General features: G+C 55.2%; 1 protein-coding gene across 1 annotated transcript; it reads left to right on the plus strand.

The window, feature by feature from the left end:
- Positions 1-450: 450 nt before the first annotated feature.
- Positions 451-20,161, plus strand: SLC6A7 (solute carrier family 6 member 7; the record flags this gene model as incomplete). Its single annotated transcript, XM_080699450.1, has 14 exons — positions 451-483; positions 4,985-5,168; positions 6,933-7,064; positions 7,245-7,479; positions 9,630-9,768; positions 12,066-12,200; positions 13,033-13,136; positions 13,264-13,388; positions 14,053-14,165; positions 14,245-14,376; positions 14,779-14,878; positions 15,029-15,129; positions 15,692-15,859; positions 19,949-20,161. 14 exons carry the CDS (start codon positions 451-453, stop codon positions 20,159-20,161), a joined length of 1,914 nt encoding a protein of 637 aa, XP_080555576.1.
- Between the last annotated feature and the right edge of the window lie 1,647 nt (positions 20,162-21,808).

Raw genomic sequence — 21,808 nt, forward strand, 5'->3', positions numbered from 1 at the left:
GCCTGTCCCCCTTCTTGCCCAACTGAGGAAAGGGAGGTCCAGCGAGGGCAGGTCACTTGCCCAAGGTCACACAGGAGGCAGTAGCTGAGACCAGAGGGTTTCCGTCGCGAACCCCCTTCCCCACTGGTTCGGGCCCCTCCAATCCCTAGCCCTGCGTGCGGGGGCGCGCATCCCCCCGCCGCCGTCGGTCGGTCAGCCGGTCTGTCTGGGTGTCTCGCCAGCCTTGGGCGCTGCGCAGGGAGAGGCAGGGCGTTCGCAGCGCCCGGCCCGCGCCCCACGCCCGCAGCCGCCAGACGGCAGCGCCTGCGCCCGCGCCCACCCAGCCGGTGCGCGGGAGCCGCGGGCGAAGGCGCAGCGGCCGGCGGTGGACGGTCTCCGCGCCTCGCCCGCTCGCTCGCTGTCCACGCTCCCGGAAAGCCGAGCCCGCGAGCCCCCGCGGCGGCCGCCGAGATGAAGAAGCTCCAGGCAGCTCACCTCCGCAAGGTAGGGCGCAGAGGGCCGGGCGCACCTGAGCCAGGGGCCCGCCCGCCTCGAGGCCCGCAGAGGCCGGAGGAGGCTCGGAGGGGCGGGGGAGGCCGCGCCGAGGGGACTGCAGGGAGGGGCGGGTCACGGACCCCGCCCGCTGGGGGCTGGGATGTAGGGTGTTGGGGCCGGGTTCTGTGGGCCCAGCCCTGCGAACAGGTGTCTGCAGCCCCAGGAGGTGCAGGGTAGGAGTGGCCGGAGCCAGACACCCACCTGTCCCCTGCCCCCCTGCTCCCCCGGGGCCTGGCTGCTGAGTGGGGGTATCAGAAGCGCCAGCTCTGAGATGGACTGATTTCGGGGTGGGGTGTTGACTGGCGCTCCTCGGGGCGCTTGTACCCGAAACAGCCTCTGCAGCCTCCGCGGACCCGGTTCTTTCCTGACCGCTTCTGCCCCGCGGGTCGCACCTGCTTCGTCCAGTCCCTGGGTTCTCCCGGCAGCTTTGCCTTCCCGCGGAGACCCCGGCTGTCCCTCGGCGGACTTGGGGGGTGGGAGGCCCCAGGGTGGGCAGGCGGCGGAGGCCTGGTTTAGAACCAGGCCGGCGGCCCCAGCCCCAGCCCCAGCCTCTCCTCAGCTTCCTGCCGAGTTGTGCAGGTGCGGGGAGGGGGAGGATCAGGGAGCCTCTGGTTTGGGTTTAATAGTACCAGTCCAGGCCAAGGAGCCAGGATTTTTTTAGTACTGTTTCTACAGCTGCCACTTGTCCTCCTGTGACTTTGGAAAACTCCTTTCTCTGAATCCCAGCTGCCCATCCCCCACCTAAGCCCCCCACCCAGTGCCTAGAACTGGAAGGGGCAGGTGAATGTGGGACTGCACAGAGGCTGCTGTCACCCCTGCGTGCGCCCACACATGCGCGCGCACACACACGCACACTCCTCTCATTAAGGCTTTTCAGCCATGGGCTGCCATTGTAGTAAGTGTTTTACTGTTTGTTTGTTTTCTCAGCTGACATGAATGACTTCTGGGGGCCAGCTGGGGGTCTCCTGGGTTCTCTCCACATCTGTTCCCCACTCTCCTCTTCCTCTCAGCAAGAGCCCCCACCCTCTGCGCCACAGGGCCGCACATTCTGTCAATAGCCGGTGTTGTGAAGTTCTTGCAGGGTGCTAGCTGGGGGCTTAGCTGCACCTCACTTAGTTCTCCAGTGGTTCTGGGGGCCAGGACTTATTATCCCTATTTTATAGACAAGGCCTCTGAGGCACAGAGGGGTGAAGCTCGCTGCTGTCCTTCAGGTGAGCTAAGCAACAGGGCAGTGCTGGGGCCTCCCTTGGTCTTGAGAGGGAGTGAGAAGAAGCCGGCAGAGAAGCAGCATCCTTCAGAGATGGGCACTGGCTGGCATCTGGGTGCAGCCTTGCTGTATCTTTAACTTATCATTTGACCTTGGGCTCTTCCCTTTCCCTCTCTGAAACTCTTGTTTCCTCGTCTATGCAATGATGGAGTTGGACTCCAGATTTCTATCGTCTCTCTTTGTCCTAAAAAGGTAGAAAAGCCTTGGCTTGAGCAGTCCTGCCTCTCCCAGTCCCTGCAGGGACCTACATCTGGTCCCCAGGGCAGAGGGTGCAGGTCTGTCAAATTCAGGCATAGGGTCCTGCAAGGCCCCGGGGTGGGGAGTCGGAGGCTCAGGATGGGGGCTCCCACTCAGGTGGAAGTGTAAAGTGACCCTTTGTAGCTTCTGACTCTGCCACACTCATCTGGCTATTGTCCTCTGTCACCCAATCAGTCCCATCCTCACCATGCCCTCCTCCTAGGATTCACCCTATGGTGGGCTTGCAGGCTCCAGGTAGGCTTCTGATTTACCCAGCTTAGGAGAACCCCATCCCCAGCTCTGAAGCAGGAGTAAGCTTCCCCCTGATTGGGGAAGAGGGGGGGACGAGCTGTCAGCATCCTGCTCTTGGAACTCTTGTCACCATGGAAACAGATCGGGGCTGCTCTGTGAGCAGGGAAAGGGCAGCTTCTCTGGAGGGATCAGAGGAGCCTCATTACTGGGACCTCCTGCCAGCTGGCCTGAACAGGGCAGGGGGTCTCGGGGTGACAGATTTGCCTCATCACCCAGTGCTGGGGGCCATCAACCGGCTGCTGCCACATCCCTCCTGGGGCTCACCTGGGAGTGAGCGTTTCCAGAAGGCTGGTGTGCACCCAGTCGGAGACTCAGCCTTAGGGAAGGAGAGGGTTTTGAGTGAGGGCAGGAGCCACTGCCGCCCTCACCGCCATGTGTCTAAGGCCATAGCTAAAGACCTGCCAGCCCGGCACGTGTTTGTTTCCACCCTCGGAGCCTAGTTACTTAACAGCAGCTTTTCATTCTCTGTCATTGTTATCATGCCAGGCTGTCCCTGTTACCACTGCCGGGCACAGGCAAGATCGCCACCATGGCCACCGCTATCACGGAGAGTCAGCCGCCTGACCCACTGCCCAGCCCTGTCACTGCAGCCAGATACCTCCACCTGCAGCTCGCACCATCCCTACTCTCCTGTCACTTTAATTATTTATTCATTATTTATTTTACTTTCGGTGCTGGGGATGGAATCCAGGGCCTCACACATGTTGGACAAGTGCTCTCCCACGAGCCACACCCCTAACCCTCCCTTTACCATCTTCATCCCAGCAATGCTCGTCTGACCAATACCCAAGCGAACCCTCCCGCATCACCACCTCATTTGTGTGGACAGATAGAAAGAAGCCTATCTGGCTACAACTCGTACTCAGTCCCTGGACTGGGCTCACATTTGGCCCTCAGCCATCACAGGTGTCTTTAGCAAAGTCTCTGGTGAATCCTGCCTTGGGGACCATCAGAACGAGAAGGCTCACCAAGGCCACCTGGACCCCCATGTCCTCAAGAACATCCCAGCAATCTGGCTCCTGGAGACTCCTCTTAAATAGAATGTGGGAGCACTGCATTTTAGTCCCAATGTGGAGAGTACTGTGCATATTGGCATAAAGAAAAGCAACAAAATTTTGCAAAGAAACATATCTTGCTTTGTGTTAATCTAGCTTTCCTCAAACTCCTTTGACTCAAGAACCCTTTTTTCAGGTTCAGTGGTAGTGGGCCCCTGGGTTCCATCCTGAGTACTGAAAAACAAACAAATAAAACTCCCACAGAATGCCTATGAATACCCCAAGGGACATGTGTTTGAAAATGCTGATCCATCCAATTCCTTTATTGTCCAGTTGAGGAAACTGAGGCTCCAAAGGTATCTCCAGTCTCCCAGGGCATCAGCACACACCTGGGGCTAGAGCTGCAGTCTCCGGACTCCCAGCACAGTGGTGTCCTGGTTTCTCCCCAAGCCTTTCTCAGCAGGAAGCAAGGGGTCCTTTCCCCTCTCTGAAAACCCTGGACACCCTTACTCATCAGCTTCTTGCGTTTCCATTCTTCTCTGACACTGTGTGCTTTGCAGAAGCAGGTGTCAATCAGGCTAGGTGTGGCCACCTCCCTCTCCTGACCATTCCTGGTACCTTTGGGCTTCCTTCCAGGTACTCATGGAGGTGCCTGCTTGCATCCCTTGGGTCTAGGATCCCAAATGGCTGGAAATGAGCTACATCCCTCAACCCCAGCCAGAAGCGAGAACGCCCAATAGACCTCTCTGTCTACTTTGAGTCATAGAAGGGGACATTCGGGACAGCTGGCCTCCATTCTCCTCTGCACTCATCTCTTCCCCAGTAACAGCAAGGTTGTGACTTGCTGAGATAGATCAGGCTTCAGTAGCTTTCCCCTGCTCGCGAGCCAAAATCCACAGTCCTCAGTCACAGAGCACAAGTCTTATCCCTCAGGGAGCCCATGCTCCGCCAAGTCCTCTGCTTCCGGTGCTCAGGGATCCTGGCTTCTTCCCTTTGTCCCCCGGTAACCTCTAACTGAATACCCTCCCATCAGGCCAGCTGCCCTCTGGACATTTCTCCATATTGTCTGTGTCTTTATTAAAACTGGGTGTCCAGAATGGAAACAAAATTCCACCATGGTGGGTGAAGGCACAGCTATTTGCCTTAGGAGGCTGGGCAGGACCTACTTCTCCCACGAGAAGCCTACTGGGCCTGGTGAAGACCCCACCCTGAGCCTCAGAATGGAGCTTAGATGAGTACTCAGCTCATAGTGTTGAGAGAGAGGACGAGCTCAGGTGATGTAAGATGTTTAGAAAGTGAGCACATCCTAAGTGCTCAATGCCAGTGACTGCTAATAAGACCATCGCCGTCGTCATCATCATCATCATCATCATTATCATCATCATCATCAGGGGCAGCAGCAGTATCTCTTGGTTTAAGCTTGTGAGTCAAGGTAAGATCAGGTGGTGTTCTTGGTGCCTGAGCCACCTGCTGGTCCATGAGGCTGTCCTGTGTATGTCCCTGTGAATCCACATGGGGACACTGATTATTTAATACTGTGTGTTTCCATCACACCCTGCTCAGCTCCATACTCTAGTCTTGGGGTCACAGTTCTGGCCTGGCCTCACCCTTTCCCTTCACACTTTGGTCTTACCAGCAGCCCGTCACCCCAGACCTGCTGATGACCCCCAGTGACCAAGGCGATGTGGACCTGGACATGGACTTTGCTGCAGACCGAGGAAACTGGACGGGCAAGCTGGACTTTCTTCTGTCCTGCATTGGCTACTGCGTGGGCCTGGGCAATGTCTGGCGTTTCCCCTATCGAGCCTACACCAATGGAGGAGGTGCGGGCCCAAGGTCCTACTGAAGGGTAACAGGAGATGGGCCGAGGCTCTGGGGTGGAAGGAGCTTTTAGGTAGCCTCAGCCACCATCTCCTATGGGACTTTGGGCTGGGAGGAGGAGCTTACTCTGCCTCGTCCCATTCTATCATCCAAGCCCCTCCTCCCTGCCTTCTATCCCCAGGATGGGCTCCCACACAGCTTTCTCCCAGAGGCCCCACACTGCCTGGGTCCTGCATGGTTGGCAGAGGGAGCCACCTTGACTTCCTGATAAAGGCCTGTATCCGCCTGTCAATAATCAACATGCTTTTAATATTCTCCCCATCCCTTCCCCCACCTCCTCCAGAGCCCTGCTCCATCCATCATTTCCTCTCTTAAATCTTCAATACTTCCTCCTCCCCTGTTCCTTCCACTCAGAATGCAAACAGAGTCTCCTATATTATGAAAACATGTCCTTTTGTCTAACTTCTCCATCAAGTTACTATTCTAAACCTCATTAACGATAGCTAGGGTTGAGCGCTCATCACCTGCCAAGCCCTGGGCTTGGAGCCATCTTATTTAACCCTGATGGCAATCCTCCTGGTTAGACATCAAGGAAATGAGGTAGCTGGACCCTGCAGAGGTCGGGGTCCTTGCCCAAGTTCACATGGTAGCAGACCCCACATTCCAGAGCAGTATTATCTTCCCTCGGAATCTATGTAATTTCACTAGGTCTCTATCTCCAACTGTCTCTACCAAACTTGTTAAAAAAAAATATGCATCAAAGCTGATGTGGGGTGCAAGTTCAAGGCCAGCCTGGGTACCTTAGAGAGACGCTATCTCAAAATAAAATTAAAAGGGTTGAGAATGTAGTTCAGTGGTAGCATGCTCCTGGGTCCAATCTCAACTATGACTAGGAAAAAAAGAAAAAGAAGAAGTATGCACTGATAAAGTGAGAGAAATCAAAATAAAACTAGATGAAACAAAGCCAATATACATTTTTGTGACTAGGAACTTGGAACCAGAGGGGCCTCTGATGCTCTCGGGAATTCCAGTTCCTTGGTTGCTTCTCTGCTTTCCTGTGTCCCTGCTCTTCCTCTCTGTACTGGCCTTGTTTTTCCTGAAGCAGGCTTCCTCCCTGCAGTAGGGGGCCATGGCCACAGACAACTCTGGAAAGACTTGGTCCTCGGAGCTCTGAAGAATACTGCTCCTTGTGAATGAGTCTATCCAGAATTGCAAGGAAGGTCTCTGATGGGCCGGCTTAGCATATGTGCCCGCGGGGGGCAGGAGGGAAGGCAGGGGACCTGGCTGGTGTGATCCATCCCTTCCAGGGCCATATGGTGGTGGGCGGTTCTCTGAAGGAGAAGGCTGCCAGAAGAAAGGAGGAAAGGAGACTGGCTTAGGAAACCACAGGTGGCAGCCGCTCGCCTCGAGGCAGTATGGCAGGAGAGGAGAGGAGGTTGGAGCCAGGTTCTGAAGGGCGTTGACTTCTGCACTGAGGGGTTGGAACTTCCCTTGGCAGACTTCATTCCTTCCTTCCTTCATTCATTCGCTCTCTCATTCAGTTGTGGGCCCAGGGCTATGGAGGTGAATTAATCCCTGCCAGCCCCCTTGGCTCTCAATGCCCCCGTGAGAGAGGGGGACCCTGCCGGGACAGAGCCCCAGTCTGAAAGAGGAAAGCTTCATCCACCCACAGGTGGTGTCTATGTAGGAGTCAGGGAGGGCAGGCCAGAGCTGGATGTTGGAGGGCCCCCACCCACCTGAGTGCCCCCCACTCTTCCCTCCTGCAGGCGCCTTCCTCGTGCCCTACTTCCTCATGCTGGCCATCTGCGGCATCCCCCTCTTTTTCCTTGAGCTCTCCCTGGGCCAGTTCTCCAGCCTAGGGCCCCTGGCTGTCTGGAAAATCAGCCCTCTCTTCAAAGGTGAGGTACCGGTGGTCTCTGGGTGGGACCAGGCCTGGGGGAGGCTGGGAGGTTGCAGGACCCCCCTCCCAAGCTCCAGACAGAGGGAAGCAAAGCCCAGAGGGATGCTGGCTTCCCAGAGGCAGCTCCCCACCCACAGAGGGCCTGGCCGCAGCCCAGCAGCCCCTGTCCCCACTCCAGGTGCCGGTGCCGCTATGCTGCTCATCGTGGGCCTGGTGGCCATCTACTACAACATGATCATCGCCTACGTCCTCTTCTACCTCTTCGCCTCCCTCACCAGCGACCTGCCCTGGGAGCACTGTGGCAACTGGTGGAACACCGACCTCTGCCTGGAGCACCGGGGCTCCAAGGACGGCAATGGAGCGCTGCCCCTCAACCTCAGCAGCACCGTTAGCCCCAGCGAGGAGTACTGGAGGTCAGGGTCCCCCGGTGCCGAGGGCGGGCACGCGGAGGGCAGACATGCCGCCTCCCCAAGGGCTTTGTGTCCTCAGAGGCAGAGCTCAGGTGTTAGCACTAAGCGGGCCCTGGGAGAAGTTCTAATCCAGTTCCTCATTCAACCAACTGTGCGACCCTCGGCAAATTATTCGGCTCTGCTGCTTTATCTCTATCAATAGATCAATTGACTGATTGATTGATTGATTGATTTAGTGGTACTGGGAATTGAACCCAGGGACATTCTACCTCTGAGTTACCCCCCGCCCCAGTCCCTATTTTATTTTTTGTTTTTGAGACAGGGTTTCACTAAGTTGATGAGGCTGCCCTCGAACCCGTGATCCTCCTATTTCAGGCTCCCAAGTACTGGGATTTTATGCAGGCGCCACCACGCCTGGCTATTTTATTTATTATTATTATTATTATTATTATTATTATTATTAATTATTTTGTGATACTGGAGATTGGACCCAGGGTGCTCTGCTACTGAACCACATCCTTAGACCTTTTAATCCCAGTCCTTGGGAGGCTGAGACAGGAGGATTGCAGGTTCAAGGACAGCAGGAGCAAATAGTGAGACTCTCATCACCCTAGTGAAGCCCTATTTCAAAAATAAAGCTAAACTAAGGCTAGAGGTGTAGCTTGGAGGTAGAATGCCCTGGGTTTAATCGCCAGTACCAAAAGAGAGAGAGAGAGAGAGAGAGAGAGAGAGAGAGAGAGAGAGAAGAGGGTTGTGGAGATTAAAGAAAAGAATATATATAAATTGTGCGGTCCAGTTCAGTTGGTAGTAAGTGCTCAATAAAGGCTACTTGATAATAATGATGGTTATTATATGATAACAGTGATAGTAACATTTTGGAGTCTCGGTTTCCTCCTCCGCAACAGTAGAGATGATAATAGTACCGACTCTATAGAATGCTATCTCTCAGTCACTTACTTACCCTTCCATTCTTTTAACAAATATTTATTGCACACCGACTATATAGCTAGCTGGAACAGTATAAGGTCTGGATGATACACAGTAGGGATCAACTCAGATTAGTCTGATAGAAGAGACAAAACCTCAGTGGAGTAGAACCGTTGAGAGACTTAAACAAGGTGATCCAGGTAAGACTTATCCCGGTGCCAGGCTCACTGTGAGCACTGGGAACGCGGCCGTCAGAAGCAGGTCACTGCTCATCAACCCTCCCAGCCCCCTACTCGATAGCTGGAAAGCAAGGCCCAGGGGCTTACTCAGCATATAATGGAGAGATCGTATTGCTACTCAGGACTCCTGATTCCTGATCCTGTTGTGGAATATTCTAGAGTAACCTGGTCCTTGGGTGGGGATCCTTGGCTGGCCAGAACACAGAACAGACACTCTCATCCCTTCCCCTGCCAAGGGATGCTCTTAGGAATCTCTCCCAAATGGGCCTGAAGTCTTGAAATGTTTCCATCTCCAACACGGTTCATTCCTTTGTCCAATTCAAAGCCATCCAAGGTGTGTGTACCTGTTGGAGAACATGCCCAACCCACGGGAGAGGATGGGAAGGGGTCTGCAGCCTAAAGCCAAAGAACTTGATGTGGTCTCTGACAGCTGCCAAGGGTCTCCATGGCGATGCCACAGCCTGCTGCATCCGTCAGGGTGCAGGCAGGAGACAGGTGACACTGTCAAGAGGGCTTAACTGAAGGGAGTTTATTGAAGAGCCTTCATGGAGGGTCAGGGAATCCACAAGCAGGCGCCAGGAACTGGCACATGGAGCAGTTATCAGCCCTGAGCAGAGGAGGCATGGGGAGGGAGCCAGGGGCAGTGGGAGCCTTGGAGAGGGGCTGCCCGACAAGAACCGTGGCTCAGAGGAACACAGCCACACCAGACTCTCAGATGGAGTGTGCATGTGTGCGTACATCTGTGTGCAAATCCCCAGACCCCTCACCCCCCTCAGCCTCTTGCCGCTGCCTCCCCTCAGCCAAACCCAGATGGAAGTAGAAAAAGAAAGGTGCCCTGCCATGGGGTCAGTAAGTCCAGGCTCCCAGGAACAAAGCTGTCAGCAAAGGATGGAGAGGATGGGGCGGTGCGGGGAGAAGAGCCGGTAGCCTCGCATACTGGCACAGCATGGCAGAGTGATGAGCAGACCCTCTCTCTGTCTTTCACAGCCGCTACGTCCTCCATATTCAAGGCAGCCAGGGCATTGGCAGTCCCGGGGAGATCCGCTGGAACCTCTGCCTCTGCTTGCTGTTGGCCTGGATCATCGTGTTCCTCTGTATCCTCAAGGGTGTGAAGTCCTCGGGCAAGGTAAAGCCTGGAAGGCTGGAGGCCTGAGGGGCAGGGGCTGGTGGAAGAGGCAGTATGTAGATGGAGACTGGGAGAGAGAGGCTGTTGAGGAGGGGGAGTGCTGCCTGATGAAAGATGGAGCGTGAGCAATGACGGCGGCCCAGGCTGCCTTACCAGACTCACAGGTAGCACCTGTAGGTTACTCAAGTGGTCATCCTGATCCAGTGCTTGGCACTTTAAAAAGGAATGGAGGGTGGGTATACAAAACAGAGCCCTCTGAGACATGTTTAAGTTTGTTTTGCTCGTGGCTGTGACCAGGATACCTGAGGAGCACAACTCAGAGAGGACAGGATTATTTGGCCCACACTTTCATAGGTATGGTTCATGGTGGGCTGGCTCCAGGAAAGAAACTGGCAGCAGGGCACGTGTTGTAGAAAAGCCGCCCTCAGCCATGGTAGCCAGATAAAGAGAGAGCAAAAGCAGGGGACCGAGCCGGGCATGGTGGCGCATGCTTGTAATCCCAGCATTCAGGGGGCTGAGACCGGAGGATCGTGGTTCGATGACAGCCTCAGGTACTTAGTGAGATACTCCGTAACTTAGTGAGACTTAGTGAGACCCTGTTTCAAAAAAGAAAGAATAAAAATAGGACAGGGGCTGTAGCTCGGAGGTCAAATGCCCCTGGGTTCCATCCCCAGACCCACACACACAAAAAAAGAACCTTCAGAATGGTTAATAAATTAGAACTTGTCCCTCTGCTGAAGGCTGAGAAGTTTCCACAAGGAACAGAGCTAACAAACAATTAAAAAGAATTTTAAATTAAATAAATTTTATTATTATTATTATTATTATTATTATTATTATTATTATTATTATTTGTGGTGCTGGGGATGGAATCCAGAGGCATTCAACCTCCGAGCTACACCCCTTGCCCTATTTTTTTTCTTTTCTTCTTTTTTTTTTTTTTTTTTTTTTGGTGGTACTGGAGTTCCTGGAAGCCCTTCTATCTCTGGGCTACACTCCCAGACCTATTTTTACATTTTTATTTGGAAACGGTCTCCTAAGCCAGCGCGCGCAGCTGGCTTCGAACCTGCGCGATCCTCCTGTCTCTGCCTCCCACGCACGGGGATTACAAGCGTGCGCCACCACGCCCGGCACCCTGCCCTATTTTTTTATTCTTTATTTTGAAACAGGGTCTCACCAAGTTGCGGAGGGCCTCACTAAATAGCTGAGGCTGTCCGTGAACCGTGATCCTCTAGTCTCGGCCTCCCAAATGCTGCCGATTTTTTTATTTTTTAATTTATTTATATATATATATATATATATATATATATATATATATTTTTTTTTTTTTTTTGGTGGTACTGGGGTTCCTGGAAACCCTTCTACCTCCAGGCTACACTCCCAGACCTATTTTTTATATTTTTTTATTTGGAAACAGGGTCTCTTAAGTCAATGAGGCTGGCTTCGAACCTGTGCGATCCTCCTGTCTCCGCCTCCCAAGCACGGGGATTACAAGCGTGCGCCACCACACCCGGCTATTCTTTCTTTCTTTCTTTCTTTCTTTCTTTCTTTCTTTCTTTTTTTTTTTTTTTTTTTTTGGTGGTACTGGGGTTCCTGGAAGCCCTTCTACCTCCGGGCTACACTCCCAGACCTATTTTTACATTTTTATTTAAAAACAGGGTCTCCTAAGCCAGCGCGCGCGGCTGGCTTCGAACCTGCGCGATCCTCCTGTCTCTGCCTCCCAAGTGCGGGGATTACAAGCGTGCGCCACCACGCCTGGCGCCGCTATTCTTTATTTTGAAACAGGGTCTCACTAAGTTGTGGAAGGCCTCACTAAGTAGCTGAGGCCGTCCGCGAACTGAGATCCTCCTGCCTCAGCCTCCCAAATGCTGGGATTACAAGGGTTGATCGCGGTCACCACCAGGGCAATGCGGGTGTTGTACCTGAGGGGTTTACTGAAGAGGAAGGCTAGAGGGGAGTTTGAAAATGCCTGGTGTCTGATCACCATGTGGAGTGGGTTTTGACAGGATGTGGATACAGGGAGGAGGAGGCAGCTCTTCTTACCAGTGATGGTGGCCTGGACCAGGGGCAGCAGAGGAGATGGCTCTGGGGAGGCCTTGGAAAGCAGGGTCACAGCATTTGCTGGTGGTCGGATGGGTGGCAGCAGGAGACAGGGAAGGAAAGACACCGCAGAAGGTGGCTGGTTCCCGGCTTGGGCCACCCAGGTTGGGGAGGTTGGGGAGGTTGGAGTTTCAGGAGGAGGAGCCATGGAGAAGGAAAGGTCCTCTTGCCTTCAGCTCCCGCGTATCACCCCTCAGGTGGTGTACTTCACAGCCACGTTCCCCTACCTCATTCTGCTCATGCTGCTGGTCCGAGGAGTGACCCTCCCAGGGGCCTGGAAGGGCATCCAGTTCTATCTCACGCCCCAGTTCCACCACTTGCTGTCTTCCAAGGTGAGGTCCTCAGGCTGAGATGCAGAGGGAGGGGGTGACCCAAGTCGAGGAGAGAAAGATGGCTCTGTGGGGGACGGAGGAGCCAGGGCAGAGGTCCTCTGAGTGGGGAGTTCCAACAGCAGGCACTGTGCCAGGCCTTCCCGTGCACCGTTTCCACTCACTATTCTTAAAAACCCTACGAAGTGGTTATTATTCTCTCCATTTTGCAGATGAAGAAACAGGTCCACAAGAACTAGCAATGAGCTGATGGCCACAAGGCTAGGGATTGGCAGAGATGGGTTCCAGTCCAGATCTGTGAAACTCCAACCCCAGGGGGGCATTCGTGATAATGAGGAACAGCGTGGTACTGACAGTGAACATGTATTATTTATTGGCTCATGGTTGTGCCTGAGCCTGCTCCACCCGTGAGACTCACTCACCATAGAGTGAGGTTTAATCCTCACTACCCCCAGCCCTCCTTACGGACAAGGGGCCTGCAGGCCAGCGCAGCTGGACACCTAGAAACTAGAGAAACTGGGTCCTCGGCCCAGGTCTCCCTGACTCCAGGCAGGAAAGAAAAGGTATTGGCATGGGCTAATTGCCAGTGTGAATCTGGAAACTATATTAGATGCTACTTCCTTCAGGATCAGACCAGGCTTAGAGATTGCATGCTAGACCCTGGGTGGGAAACAGACCCAGAGAGGGAAGGGCCTGGCCCACACCCCGCAGGGTGGGTTGGAGCAGGGTTTGCTCCTGGCCCATGTTTGTGAGCCTGATGCTTTCCCTGCCATGCCTGGATGCCAGTATGCCAGCCCCTTCTCTCCGCCCTCTGCCTCCCTCCTCCCCGCCACAGGTGTGGATTGAAGCTGCTCTTCAGATCTTCTACTCCCTGGGTGTAGGCTTCGGGGGTCTCCTCACCTTTGCCTCCTACAATACGTTCCACCAGAACATCTACAGGTCCGTGCCTGCAGTTTCCTAGCACCCTGGGGCCGGGGCCTAAGCAGGCAGGAGAGTGGGTGCCAGGGCAGCCTCACGGGTGGAGAGGGTGGCTGCTCACCAGCCTGCCCCTACACTTCCCCCGCAGAGACACCTTCATCGTCACGCTGGGCAATGCCATCACCAGCATCCTGGCCGGCTTCGCCATCTTCTCTGTGCTGGGCTACATGTCCCAGGAGCTGGGTGTGCCTGTGGACCAAGTAGCCAAAGCAGGTGGGCAGGCTGCCAGGGTGTGGTGTGAGGGTGTGGGGGGCACAGCAGGGCTGGGTCAGTGGGATCGTGGATCGGTATGTCGTATGTGTGTGCATGTACATACATGTGCCTGCAAATGAGCATGTTGGTCTCTGGGTGTCTGTGTGCAAAGGAGTAGGTGTGCAAATGTGGATTAATCCGTGTCTGGAGGTGAGTGCATTTCTGTATGAGATCACCTTAACTTTTGTGCCTCATTTGTCCAAGCGAGTCATATCCAAGGTGTAGAGATGTCTGTGTGTAAGGGAATCGGGGGAGAAGATCGTCAGTCGGCACGTCTCGCGCCATGTATATGTGTGTTAGTGCATTTCTTGTGCAAATGATTGTGTACAGATGTGTTCTGGTGAGATTTTACATTTGGATTTCACATTTATTTGTACATTCATTATTAAGTCATTTATTCTATCAACATATTGATTGAGCACCTGCCATGTGCTGTGTCCTTGAAGTTAAGAAAGTGTTAGGAGTGTGCACTTGGTGTATGTCTCCCTGGGGCGTGACTGGCTGGGGGGGCCTCATGGGTAGAGGGTGTGGCTACGTGAGGGGTACACACGGCCGTGTGTATCTGAGGGTATAGAGGGGCCCCCTGCATGCCCCAAGCTGCTGACCCCGTGTGCCCTGGGCCCAGGCCCCGGCCTGGCCTTTGTGGTCTACCCACAGGCCATGACCATGCTGCCCCTGTCGCCCTTCTGGTCCTTCCTCTTCTTCTTCATGCTTCTGACTCTCGGCTTGGACAGCCAGGTGAGCCCCATACACAGAGTGCCCTTGTGGTGTATGTGGCGGGGGCAGAGCCCTGACCCCAGCCCCTCCCACCGTCCAGTTCGCCTTTCTGGAGACCATTGTGACCGCTGTGACGGACGAGTTCCCATACTACCTGCGGCCCAAGAAGGCAGCGTTCTCGGGCATCATCTGCGTGGCCATGTACCTGATGGGGCTGATCCTCACCACGGACGTGAGTGTGCCACAGGGGAGATGGGCAGGCAGGGCCGCCGGCCTGAGTACCTCCCCATCCCACCCCGTCTCCTGAGGGGGCGGCTGAGCCCTGAGATGAACCCTGGCTTTGAAGTCATAGTCTGAAAGACCTGGGCCCCAAACACGCCCTACACTTGCTTAGTGACCTCAGACAAGTGACTTCCCTCCCTGAGCCCGTCTGTCCTCATTGGTAAAGTAGGGGTTCTACAGTGCAGGACTGCTGGAGACTCAAAGGGACAGTCGTGTCCGGGGCACACAGCCGGCAGGCCATCATCACCCCGCTGCCCGGCAGCCTGGCTGCTTCCTGTGCACGCCCTGCCAGGAGAAGGGGCTGCGGGGGCGGCGGGCTGGGGTATGGGGCAGAGCTGTGGCTGTGTTCCAGGGGGGCATGTACTGGCTGGTCCTGCTGGATGACTACAGCGCTAGCTTCGGGCTGATGGTGGTGGTGATCAGCACGTGCCTCGCCGTCACCCGGGTGTATGGTGAGAAGGGGATGGGAGGTGGGGTTGAGGCCCAGAGTGGGGCAGGGAGGGGGCAGGGAGGTCTGCCTGGAGCCCCTGTACCACATTCCAGGTGGGGGCAGGGGTGGGGAGGGGCTGCAGTGGGGCCATTCCTTCCTCCTCCCTGTGCAGGCATCCAGCGGTTCTGCCGAGACATCCACATGATGCTGGGCTTCAAGCCGGGCCTCTACTTCAGGGCCTGCTGGCTGTTCCTGTCCCCGGCCACACTCCTGGTAACCAAGGGTGGGGTGCGGGATTCTTGAGCATGAGTCCCCTCAGTTTGGGGGGGATGCTCTGCCCAAAGGGGAGTCCGTGTTAGGCCTGTGGGGTGAGCATGGAATCCTAGCTTGCCCCTGCCCCCTTGAGGCTCCCTATTTTTGTAGCCATGCTGAGCCTAGCCTGACATTTGGTTGGTAAAATTGGTGGGACTGTCTGAGAGCTCAGGGCTGGGCCCTTGACACTGTGCTTTCTAGGTTTGGGGTTGCAGCAGCTCAGGGCTAGACCATCTCAGGAATTGTGGTGCTTCAGAGCTGGGGTGTCACCTGTCACAGGCCTTGGTGTTGGGTCAGCTTGGAGCTGGGCTAGCTCAGGCCTTGTACAGGTTCCAGAAATGAACCATATCAGAGTCTGGTACAGTGCAGAACACCAGGTGGCTTTGGGTTAGGCTTTCTTAGGTCTTGGGACAACAGTCCTGGGCTGGCTGGCTTAAACCTTAGGGCAGCTCAGACCTGGGCTGTCCCAAGCCCCAGGGCCTGCTTGAGGCCCCTAAGATGCTGGAGGTCACCCGCCCTGCAGGCCCTGCTGGTGTACAGCATCGTCAAGTACCAGCCCTCAGAGTATGGCAGCTACCGCTTCCCCGCCTGGGCCGAGCTGCTGGGCATCCTCATGGGCCTGCTGTCCTGCCTCATGATCCCTGCCGGCATGCTGGTGGCTGTGCTTCGGGAGGAGGGCTCTCTGTGGGAGGTGAGTCTGCCCCGCTCTGTGCACCCTCAGCCTTCCCATCCTGTGCCCCACTAGGCAGAAAACACCTGTACCCACACCTAATCCAGAGGCCTGCATGGCCTGGGCAGATGCAGGGGGGGAAGTCCTGCCCTGGCACCTCACAGCACAGGGGGTCTTGGGGGAGGGGTGGATAATCTGAAGGCCACCGTTGAATAGGGCCAGCCAAAGGCCCCATGATAGGTGGTGCAGGGATTGGGATTTGGACTCAATCAAATCCCACAGGCCATGACCATGACCCACAGGTGGGAGACCAACAGCACTTCCCCTGGAGTTCAGAGTTCAAAGGCAGCACTGCAGGACTCCCCAAGGGTGGGCTGCCACTCTTCTTTTGTGCCCAGGAGCCCTCCTGTGTCCCATGGGTGGCCTAGGGTAGAATATTGTGAGTTCTCCCCATAGTCAGGGCTTTGTAGAAAGACCAAGAAAACAAAGTACAAGCTGCTGGGCACAGAAGTCAACAGGCCTTAAAAGAGGAGAAGAGTGACCATTACGGGCTGGTGGATGTACTGTGTAACCACAGGGTGATCCTGACCCTCTCTGAGCCTCAGAACTCCCACTGTGCTGAGCCCTTCACTTCTGTGGCTGTGGCCGTGGAGTCCTCTGGTGGCCACCAGCTGTCATCATGACTGGAGCTGGAGGGAGCCGGATGGTGATGAGCCCAGAGAGAGGCTGGGGAACCCTCCTCAACATGTGTCCTGTCCTGTGTCTGTTCTGTCCAAGGAGTGATAGTCCTGGCTATCAGGAGAGCTAATTGTTAAATATTCAGGAATATTATGAGCCTGTCATTAAACCACGGAAAGCTTGGATCTGACAGTGGAGGGAAATTGGTTACAAAACAGGCCTCCCTGCCTCCTTCCCGGGAGGCTGCTTACCAACACACTCTGCCTCCCACTGCCCCCAGACAGGTGCCCTGCTCTCAGCCACCCTCAGCTCCCCTCCAACCCTCCACAAGCAGGAAGGCATGTGCCTTTCAGCAGCACAGCTGGCTCATGGTCACAGCCCCTGATCACAGGGGCAGCTGCTTTGTGCTGTGTGACATGGGGAAACTCCTCACCTTCCCTGAACCTCAGGAGTACCCCTGTGCTTTTATAGGAGCCCTCTCGGTGCTTGAGAACAGGGAGTGCAAACGGAAGGCATAGAGGAAGACGCTCGGGTGGAGCTCCGGCTCCCAGGAAGCAGGGGGTCCCTGAGCCTGTGATGGCCACTGGGAACCCTGGGCTTCCCACAGCGACTGCTGTCCTGCTCTGCGGCCAGGGGGAGGGGGCATGCCCTGGGGGGCCCAAGAGGTAGCCAGCGCTGCAGAGGAGCCACAGACCAGCTCAGGAGCGCTGCCCGGAGACTGGGGCTTCTAGCCCTGGCCCATTAGGAGCAGAATCTTGGTTCTGCCATTTGCCAGTGGCACGAATGATCCTAAGCTAGTCACCGCACGTGTGTGTGTGTGTGTGTGTGTGTGTGTGTGTGTGTGTGTGTGTGTGTGTGTGGTGGGGGTTACTAGGGATGGAACCCAGGGACATTTGACCTCTGAGCTATACCTCCAGCCCCATTTTTTATTTTTTATTTTGAAACAGGGTCTCACTAAGATGTAAAGGGCCTCACTAAGTAGCTGAGTCTGGCTGTTAATCAGGATCTTCCTGTCTTAGCCTCCCAAGTACTAGGATTATAAGCAAACGCCACCATGCCTGGCTAGCTGCACTTTTTCTTTTTTTTTTCTTTTTTGGTGGTACTGGGGTTTCTGGAAACCCTTCTACCTCTGGGCTACACTCCCAGACCTATTTTATACTTTTTTTTTTTTTTGGAAACAGAGTCTCTTAAGCCAGCGCGGCTGGCTTCGAACCTGCGAGATCCTCCTGTCTCCACCTCCCAAGCACGGGGATTACAAGCGTGCGCCACCACGCCCAGCGTAACTGCACTTCCTTGAACTTTATTTATTTATTTATTTATTTATTTATTTATTTTGGTGATACTGGGGGTGGAACCCAGAAGCATTCTACCTCCGGGCTATACTCCCAGACCTATTTTATATTTTATTTGGAAAGGGGGTCTCACTAAGTTGCTGAGAGCCTCACTAAGTAGCTGAGGCTGGCTTTGAACCTTTGCAATTCTCCTGTCTCAGCCTTCCAAGCGTTGGGATTACAAGCGTGCGTCATTTTCTCCATTTTAAAAATACAGACTTTTTTGCCGGGTGTGGTGGTGCACATTTGTAATCCCTGCGCTTGGGAGACCGAGACAGGAGGGTCACACAGGTTCAAAGCCAGCCTCGTTGGCTTAAGAGACCCTGTTTCCAAATAAAATATAAAATAGGTCTGGGAGTGTAGCCCGGAGGTAGAAGTATTCCATCCCCAGCACCACTAAAAATATATATATATACACTTTTTTTTTATATGGCTGCTCTGAGGAGAAAGGAGCTTATCAACATAATCAGTGCTATGGGGGCAGAAAAGCAGAATATTTAAAAAGTTGAGGATAGGGTCAGACTTCCTGGGTTCAAACTCTGGCACCACCCCTTCCCACCTGTGTGACCTTGGCCAACTTAAATAATCTCTCTGAGCTTTAATTTTCAGATAATATCCATGAGGTAGAGGGAAAGTCCCCCTCACATACGAATAATCTAAAGATTAAATAAGCCAACACTTAGCATAGAGCTGCAACAAGCTAAGTGCTTAATTCTAGTTTGAGAGGTTCCCAGAGGGGGTGGTTTTGTCCTCAGGGGCATTTGGCAATGCCTGGAGCTGTTGTGGTTGTCATGGGGTATGGTGAGTCATCTAGTGGGCAGAGCCCAGGGAGGCTGCTGAACACCCTTCTGTGTATAGGGCAGCCCCACATCGGGGATTAAGTGGTGCTCAAGTGGAGACGCTTGGTCTGGGCGCTCAAGATCAGTGAGGAACATACCTAACTCCCGCGCTGTCAGCGGGCTTGCGTTTCGCTGTAGGAGACAGGCTACAGATGCACACACAGCGCCAAGTGCCACACTTGGAAAAGACAAACGCATGGACAGAAAGCAGAGTGTGGGAATAGAGGGAGATGGAGGATGGTGGTATTTGGGCCAGGGAGGTCAGAGAGAGCTGGGAAAATGAACTGGTGATACATGTAAATGTGTAGAGGGAAGTGTTCTAGGCAGAGGGACGACGGGTGCGGGTGCGAAGGCCCAAGGCCCAAGGCAAGAGGAGCTGGCGTGTTTGAGCTCGGCGAGGAGGCCGGTGGCATGGGAACGGAGGAAATGGAGAGTGGCAGGCAGGGCAGGACACGGAGCCCATGGACAACACTTGGGCTTGTGTTCCAAGTGAAAGGAGAAGCCCTGGCAGCTACACGTGCTCAGTGCATTTCCGTGAGCATCACCATGTTGGAGACCAGTTGAACCTACCCGGGGCCAAAGGTGTCGCACACACTGCCTCCCTTGGGACCTGCACCCTTGCTGTCAGTGGCCTCCCTTTTCCTAAGGACACAGGCTCTTCTTCCCGGCAGGGCAGGCAGAGGCTCTGGGAACGTGGCTCCAGGAGGAACTCTGGAATGTCCAGGCTTAGTCATGACCTTAGTCAGCTGCCTCCTTCCTGGGAACTGGGGCTCGGAGACGGGAAGGTCAGAGCCAGGGCTGGAAGAGGCCAGGAAAGCCCGCTACAATCCCCGTTCGATTCTCCCAAGTTTGTGTCTTTCCTAAAAGCTCCAGCTCCTTTGCACTCAGCATTTAGGGAAAGGGAAAAGGACCCAGAATGGGAAGGGATGCTCAGAAGAGGGCCCTGCCTTGGAATCCTAACAGCCTAGGCTTACTAAGCCTTGTCCTGTCCCCTGTCCCCCCGCCAAGCACATCATCTGTGACTTCACAACTGTTTCAAAAATAGGCACTAAAACCAAAGGTCATCCAGCTTGTAAGCAGCTGAGGAAGAGTCTCATCCAGATGTAGGAATCACTCCCTTGGGAAGTAATGGAGCCCCCAACCCCTGCGCCCTGGGGCATTGTGAGGACAGCCAGGCTGCGGTCAGGTGTCAGCTGGGTACCTGGCCACAGAAAGCACCCGCTGAGCAGGGGCAGTGTTCACCAGTCATTGTTCCACCACAGCGGCTCCAGCAGGCTAGCAGGCCGGCCATGGACTGGGGACCATCGCTGGAGGAAAACCGGACCGGCATGTACGTGGCCACGCTGGCGGGAAGCCAGTCGCCAAAGCCGCTGATGGTGCACATGCGCAAGTACGGGGGCATCACCAGCTTTGAGAACACAGCCATCGAGGTGGACCGTGAGATCGCCGAGGAGGAGGAAGAGTCTATGATGTGAGGCCCCACCCAGGCCTCGACGGGGGCGGTGTGCCTGCTGGGGTCCTCAGAGGCTGTGCAAAAATTTGCCACAGTGATGCTGGTGCCCCAGTCTCTCTCTGTGGCCTCTGCTCTCCTGACACCTCTGCCCAGCCCCGGCACATACATGCACGCACACAGCCCTTCACCCCTGAGATGGTCAGCTCAGCCCTCGCCTTGCAGGTGGACAAATGAGCCAAGGAGGGAGTCCTGGCCAAGGTCACAGGCAGAGAGGACTTGACTCCAGGGCTTTGGACCACTCCACCCCCTTCTCCTTGGGCAGCAGGCACCACATTCTCATCTTTGTCCAGGGTCTGACCTCGCCTCCACACAACCTGGACTTTAACCAGGGCGGCGAGAGAATCAAGAGGCCACCAAAGCCCCGGAGTCGAGGGTCAGTAAAATTAAGTGGGGAGAAGGGTCCCTGGAGGTTCCTGGAGGAGGTGGGAGCAGAGGGTCCTAGGTGGGTGGCGGGGTACAGAGAGGATGAGGAGGGGAAGGTTTAATCCTCCTGCCCAATGGTCCAGGAGGTTGACCTGCCTCGGGCAGTCACCAAGAGTGGCTAGAGATGTCAATGGCAGCAGGTCACAGCACATTCTAGTCGGAATGGAGGACTGCAGGGAGTGGCAGGGAGCAGGAGCCAGGGTCGGCAGGTGGGAGGGAATTTGCATGACTTGGACTGTCATTTGGACCTGTGCAGGGTGCATTAAGGAGACAGGGTAGAGGTGGGAGGCCTGTGGAGGGCAGGAAGAAGTGCTGGTGGCCTGATTTGGGATGGGGGTAGGGAAGAAAGAGAGAGGGACCGCCATCGAGGGCCAGCCTTCCCAGTGGCCCTGGGCCCTGGGCTGCTGGGGCGGGAGGGAGGGGAGCTGCATAAGCCACAGAGACGGAAACCAGGGTTGTCGGCCGGGCCCAGGGCCTCTCTCTTCCTGCTCCTCGTCCTGGTGGCCCAGATATGGATGTCAATGATCATCTGGTTCTGATGCCGTCACCCTGCCCCAGGGTGCCAGGGTGGGGTCCAGGGCAGAGGCAGGAAGCAGAGGGGCAGCCTGGTGCTGTGGCTCTGAGAGACCAGGTGTGCGGCCATTCTGAGTAGTTCTCCCAGTGGGGCAGCTGCCGAGTGCAGCCGTGGCCGGCCTCTGTGCCCTTTCTCTCCTGGCATCTCCCCAGCCATCTGTGTTCTGTTGGTCTATTATTAATAAACCAAATAAGGTCATCCTCCTTTCCTTGTCTCCTTACCACCGGGTCTGAGGTGGGCAGCACAGGCTTCAGCTCCCACTGGATAGAAGAGGAGACTGAGGCTCAGCTGCTCGGCTGGCCTGCCCGGGTTCTCACACTGGCTCTGCTCTTTCTTTAGGGGTTTGGGGATGTCAAGGAAGGAAGATGGACTCTGGGTCCTTGGAGGCTACTTAATCCCCTAGAATATATCTAGACAAACCAAGGCCTGAGTGCAAGAGCCTGGCCAACACCGGGAGGTGGCGGCTCAAGGCTGGTGAGCATTGCGGGCTGGGCGGGGCCAGGGGTTCCCAGGGAAGCATCTCCTGGGCTGCCCACCCTCTCCTCAGGGTCTTACCATAAGAAAGAACCTCGGGCCTTTCAAATGTGAGGCCCAGGTATTTGCAAGGCTTTG

The sequence above is a fragment of the Muscardinus avellanarius genome, assembly GCF_963383645.1.
Source record: "Muscardinus avellanarius genome assembly, chromosome: 7".
Lineage (NCBI taxonomy): Eukaryota > Metazoa > Chordata > Mammalia > Rodentia > Gliridae > Muscardinus > Muscardinus avellanarius.